Source organism: Opisthorchis viverrini (assembly GCF_000715545.1).
Source record: "Opisthorchis viverrini unplaced genomic scaffold opera_v5_142, whole genome shotgun sequence".
NCBI classification, from domain to species: Eukaryota; Metazoa; Platyhelminthes; class Trematoda; order Opisthorchiida; family Opisthorchiidae; genus Opisthorchis; species Opisthorchis viverrini.
Window position 1 is genome coordinate 1,116,680 of NW_008751797.1, and position 6,380 is coordinate 1,123,059.

The 6,380-nt window shown below is 44.5% G+C and overlaps 1 protein-coding gene across 1 annotated transcript in view; it reads right to left on the reverse strand.

Moving 5' to 3' along the window:
- T265_06662 (hypothetical protein) overlaps window positions 1–5,837 on the reverse strand; it is a gene marked incomplete at both ends in the record, with an annotated part of 30,494 nt that extends 24,657 nt beyond the window's left edge. The window contains 4 exons of the mRNA XM_009171982.1: window positions 5,332–5,430; window positions 5,468–5,596; window positions 5,634–5,695; window positions 5,765–5,837. Coding sequence (XP_009170246.1) covers window positions 5,332–5,430; window positions 5,468–5,596; window positions 5,634–5,695; window positions 5,765–5,807 — 333 coding nt within the window. The remainder of the gene's footprint in view (window positions 1–5,331; window positions 5,431–5,467; window positions 5,597–5,633; window positions 5,696–5,764) is intronic.
- Between the last annotated feature and the right edge of the window lie 543 nt (window positions 5,838–6,380).

A 6,380-nucleotide genomic window follows, 5' to 3' on the forward strand; every position in this document is an offset into this window, starting at 1 on the left:
ATATATATATCGTCATATGCCTTGCACGGCGGAGTGGAGTTAATTTGGGCACTTGATCACCGTTCTTGCATCCCTAATTATGTTGCAGGCACTGGCGGCTAAAACATAAAGCATGGAGTTTCAGTCATTAACGAACGTCGAATTATTGCAGATGGGCTTACTTTTAACAATTCATTGGAGAAAACCATTAGCGTTGTCTTCAACGAATGGGGCCGGTAAGGTGTGTTTAAATATGTGGCTATGACGGTGCAAACCCCTAAATAGCAAGCGCGGAGTAAAAAGCAGGATATGTAGGATGATAATCGGATCCTAGGTGTGCTTCACGCGTTTACTCCGCCAACCGGTACATATCGAGTTGCTAGCCACGGGACAACGGGATTTCGCGATGTCTCGTGACGGTCGTGTGGCTGAAGTGCCAACCTTGTTTCCCATTTTCTTCATGTTTATGGAGAAGTTGCATTGGCCGAATCGCTGTCTAATTGTATCGACAAGGCACTTTTTTGGGGCCCACCCACAATCCAATAAGCTAGGATGGACCGTCGCCAGCACCCCAAAATCATAAACAACAATTTGGCTAAAAACCATGTTTGCCCTTATATCTTTGCTTGGTTGCCATAATAACATGCCAACTCACATGAAGGATGAATTGCACAAACAAATGTTTTGATGCAATTAACCTGCAGCGAGGAATGTAAGCTGCTGACGTACCATCCGACCTATTTCAGTAGTTATTTTTTTCTTCACCAAGCGACTACTAAGTCTTCATAGATCCACCGATAAGGACGAGAACTTCCGGTTGCCTGGTAGTACAGTTAATCAACGGATACACGTGTTGCATAGTAACTACAGCTTTAGGCGTAAAATTAAGTACGCAAACCCGACGTCGAGTTTGTCCGATTGCACTTAGAACGTTCTTTATCGATTCTGTCTGCGTGTCTGTGATAATCCAATAGGTACCGTGTTGTTGCAGCTGGCGTTGTTCTACGTCCTCAGGTCAAAGGACGTCCACTTGAATGTATAATCTCCAACAGTCATATTCGCGCAATTCAGTTGGCGGCGCTCGTAAAAGTTCTTTAACTCGGCAAAAAAGTGTGGTGTATTTGCTCTACCCATTTATATCGCAAGAAGAACATGACCCTGATGCTCTCAGGAACAGATTTACGTCTAGGTGCTAGCTCACAATAGGCCAGGGGCTCAGATTGCACCGTGTCTGCTGGAGACTTGAGTGCACGGGAATACTTCCCGTGAATACTCCGAGTTCCACTTAAGTGGTTCGGTTGGAATGGACTGGGTAACACCAGATACTTGTAAGCGCCTGGCGCGAACTATTTGTCGACAGCGTAGCAACAATTTTTGAGACAACCAAAATCGCTTGGTTTCGTGTTAATACCCTCGCAGGGGCCACCCGAGAACTGGGATCGACAACGGAACCAGAAGCTATGAGTAACATGGGATGAGTGGTATCCACTGCCATTTTTTGAACACCTCCACGAACTCGGATCACAGCATGGTCCGTAAGTCGCCTTTCGCTTTTTTAAGCAACCGAAACCAGTAGATCTCACCTAACAAGTGAAAGGAATATGGGTTCTACAATAAAACAAACCCACGGATAATCCTTGTACAAAACTTTAGTCTTGTTCTAAACCAACTTGCTTAACGGAGATGTCGGATGTATCGACTGTGGAACACCACAATCAAGCTCCGTTGAAGCACGGATCATACTATAGGACGTCGTCTCAGTTTAGATTTTCAGCTAAAAAATCGTGCACTTAAGTGCACTACTGCAACTTCGTTTCTCAAGGACAACGGGAATAAGGGAATGTGAGCCAATCGTTGAAGGCCATGGCCCGATCCATTCACCGATGTCTGCGTGGCAGAAAGTGGCAGCTACGCAATGAATGCGATAGCTCTGATGCGAGATCACAATTGGTTGCATGACATAATCATATCTGCCAGGGTTACCAACCCCTAATTTATTTTTTCCAATGCTCATCCAAGAAGATGGCAAGTACCAAAGTTACTGAGTTGACTGGTAAGGGCTTTCATGCACCACTGTCACGTCATAGGCTGGACGGCCTTTGATTGTCTCCATTCTATACAAGACCGGGAGAATAAATCCATGCGAAATGAACGATCTTATACTATGCGAAATATATGGCCTACCCAAGGTAACCTATGCAATGCGACAAACTGATCTATCGAGAGAGGGTGAACTTGGCCGAAAGTCGTTCAGGGTACCTGAGCAATATTGATCTGCTTTTTCAACCAGACCCGCGCAACGCCTCGTAGACACCGATGATGAAACACAGAGAATTCAAAGTTCTGCACTCCGGAACAACGTATCTGAGAGGATGTTGACTTGGCAAGAACTCCAGACTGTCAAGTACTAGAACAACGCCATAAGCGGGGGTCAAGGAAATTATGTGGAATTCGTTGAGATACTCCGTACATTTTGTTCCCGATTTTTGTCTCCGATGACCAGATAATTGGGTGCAGGCATTGACTAAGAAGGCTCTTAATAGTCCAGAAGATACCGGAGAAAGACACCATCATGCCGGGGAGGTTGAGCCACCTTTACGACTTGCCCGTTCTGCCTCCTTGGTTACGGCCTCCGAAAAGATGAATACATCATCATCAACAGCATGACATCAATGTTCAATAGCAATGCTTCATTGCCATACGATGGTTCGGCATAAACAACACACCTCCCAACCAACGCAGCTTCTGGTGCTGGACACAATCTTCAATGGGAGTACCCATTGCACAACCAAAAACGCGCTTTCTAACTGCCTTGTTACGGATTCGCCGACACCAACTCACACGAGCTTCGGTTCTGAGACAACGATTGTCAAACACCTGAAGACGTCTCAGTTCCGCTGCTCGAACAGGCCAAGTCTCACAACCATGCAACAAAACAGCCCGTACTGTAGCTTGACACACACGTCCCTTCAGATTCAGGGATAAGCCCCTCTGAGCCATAGGTGTCTCAAATTAGCAAACGCGGCCCGAGCCTTGCAGATTCGTGCATTCACCCCATCTGTCACACTACAATCAGAACTAATACAACTTCCAAGATACGTAAAACGCTGCACAACTTTCATTATCTCTCCCTGGATTGTAAGTGTCGTGCTCAATGACTGCACGTTCACGATCATGACCTTGCACTTTGCGGGCGCAAGGTGCATACCAAAGACGAAGTGACTTTGGTTGATTCATCCAAAAACAGAAAAGATGAATACGATGGACTGCTGAATGTTACTGATATGACTCAATTCCATGATCAGTGCTCTACGTGCTGATAATTTTTGTTTCAACCTTATTGTCTACACTAATCGGATAAAGTGTGCATTCACAGCAAAGCGCGTTTAATATATCACTTCAACCCAACGTCACATTACAGGTGGCTTCACGAATACAGTTATGCTTTGTTGATGTCAACATGATATAATATTTGCATGTAGCACCGCCACAAATGTAGTACTGCTACTGTCCACACGACTGCCTATGTCAGCCTTGTTTCGCATTACCAGCAGCACTGCGAATGGCATTGGTGTTGATTTTGTCCGCGTTGACACCCCACATACGAACTCTGGATCAAAGTTAAACGAGCCAGCCGAAAGTACAGATCATGTGAAAACGGATGACCACTACGCCGGTCGGGCTTCCAAACCAACCGTTGTGATACCGAAGCTGCCCCTTTAATCACACTTTCTGAGAAGCTACGTAGCGCATTTGGACAAATTATTCCCGGGGAAAGAGAGACAAACAGCAAACTTCATTCAGACGATCGGAAGAACACAAATAGAGAAGACAGAGACGACTAATTATTCGAGATTTCGGGATGGTTGGAAAAATCTCGAGCAGTTTGGGCGCCATCTGAAATCCGGGTTTTTACTAGGTTCTCTCAGATATGTTGATGACAATGTTTCACAAATATATGTTTGTTGCATCTGACGTCGCTGATAGCGCTGTTGAAAACGCGAAGTGCACCAAGTGACCGGTGAATGGGCGATATCGAACAATTTCACAACAATGATGTGATAGTGAGCCTGCAAACTACAGGTCGCCTAGCTAAGCGTTGACTATAGGGGAATTAATGGAGAATAGACCATACGGATATCGATGTTTGAAAAACGTCATGGACAAAGACCTAATACGATTTTGTGCTGGACATTTGTGCAATGAAAGCATCCTAAAACTTGGATAAATCGCGCAAAAGATGCAAAGACTCAGGTTGGCGCAATCTCTGTGGATTCCATAAGGCCACCTGAGAAATTTATCGTGCCATCCAAGAACCCTACGTTCTCACACCCTCACCTATGAAGCGGTCCACAAGTATGCCTCAAAGTCAAGGAAATAAGGACCAACGGAACTGCACAATCAAGAGTGCCACTTAGAACAGTTCTGAAACCAGTTTTGTTCCTTCTCTAAATCGGCAGGATGACAGGTCACATCGGTCCGACGGCCCGCTCTTTGTTGTGAACGTGGAGAACGTTCTGAACTCCTGAATCCTTCGGATCTTTAATCTCGATTGTGTAAGGCGCACAAACTGAATAAGTAATTTGTGAAAAATCGACCCAAGTAAAATCAGCATGTACTAGTATGTATCATGGCACTTCGATCGAAGACCACGGTCTGGATATTCGGACTGGCTATGTCCTCATACAGACAGAGGGCGACTTTTTCCGTCAAAAACACATTAGGACTGTACTGCAATGTAATTGCCAAATATGAGGAGTGTGAAGACCAGATAATTTGAGAAGTGATCGCGTTAAAAAACAACAGTGAGTACGATCCCCAAAGTCGGGAAACTAACACGCTCAAGACTATGCCAGAGTTACACATTAAACTATGAGGTATGAATGACGCTCAGTTTATCCTTCAAGCACCGCGCTTCCGAATATTCGAGTCATATAATGCGCGTGGGAGAAAATTCGTGTGAGTTGAGAAAGATAACTCCTTTACGTAAAATCGCGGGTTACTGAAACATACCGAGGATGAAGCAGTTAGATAACCTGTAACCGAAGCAGTGCGTCGAAAAGAACAACCCAATTGAGCACTTGAAATTAATATACGAGGCTCAAATAATAACACGACGTGCAGACTAGACAGACTTCCCAATATTCCAAACAAAGGCTTACAGCGGTGGAGATCAGGAACGCTTGGCAAAATTTCGCATCAACTTCTCAAAACCCTCAACAAAACAATTAACAAAACCCAATTACCAAATTACGCGTAAGACTCCTGTGCTTTATTCTCCAAAAAATACAAAACGTACGCTATCTTCGAAATAATACACAAAAACCGGGGGACAAATCGACTAAAACGTACCTTGAAGTGATAATCCAGGCGAACAAGGAATGGGAAAGAAATGGCTTGCAGAATGCGTTTCTCGTTCAGTGTATGTTCCACTTGTTTCAGTTTAACCACCTGATTTACGGTACATGTTTCAAGGGAAGCAACTAACCTTCTGTTTATCCAAGATTTTCATAGCGTAGTAATTCTTGCTAGCCTTGTGCTGTACTAGCATCACGCGGCCAAAAGACCCGGTACCAAGGGTTTTAATCCTATCAAAAGCGTCCAATGTTGAAGTATTCTAATAACGAATTTAACCGAAATGTTGTATTACTAACCTGAGTAGGTTTTTCCCATCGTTCCAGAAATTCCTTCTTAGCTTCTTCCAGGAAAGCCTTAACTGTTAACAAAAGGAAAATGCCAGTTAAATTTGATGCTCAATAGATGGCAAACGTTATACTCCACTTACCATCCGCAGGGTCTCCTTTTTTAGCTGTTTGAGCGTTCCCCATTTGCTCGTCAAACGAAAACGTCTAACCCAATCAAACGAAGCGCCTGGCTGCCACAATGTTGACTCTCGCGCTTTGGTGCATTAAAACACTTGACGCGCTATTCAGGTTAAATTACTTGTGAACTAGCGAATGGGGCAACCGCACGGCAAGATTTTGTTTATTTTTGACGAGTGTCTATCTGTGGTATTCTGAATAGTCTCTTGAAGTGTAGGTGGTTACATGCCTGCAATAAAAGCACAAAACCAATGGTGAATACCTGAAGCTGGTGAGCACCTTTCGAGTTTTCATTCAAGGTGTTTGCGACATAGCGGTTTGTTAGGCTCATGGAGCAAAGAGAGTCGCCAAAGCCTGCGGAAGGCATCCGTTAGGATTCTCTATGAAAATGTAGCATCTTTTCAACGGCTACTAATTTACCCCAGGTTTTGACGACCCTCCACGGATCGACTGCCACTGGTTTCCGGTGCGTTGCTATCGGTACTGAAATTTAACATTGCTTCAACTGGATTGCTACAATTCCAAAATGTGACCGTCATCCTTGTTTATTTCGTCGGGAATTGTCGACCTTTCTGGGGT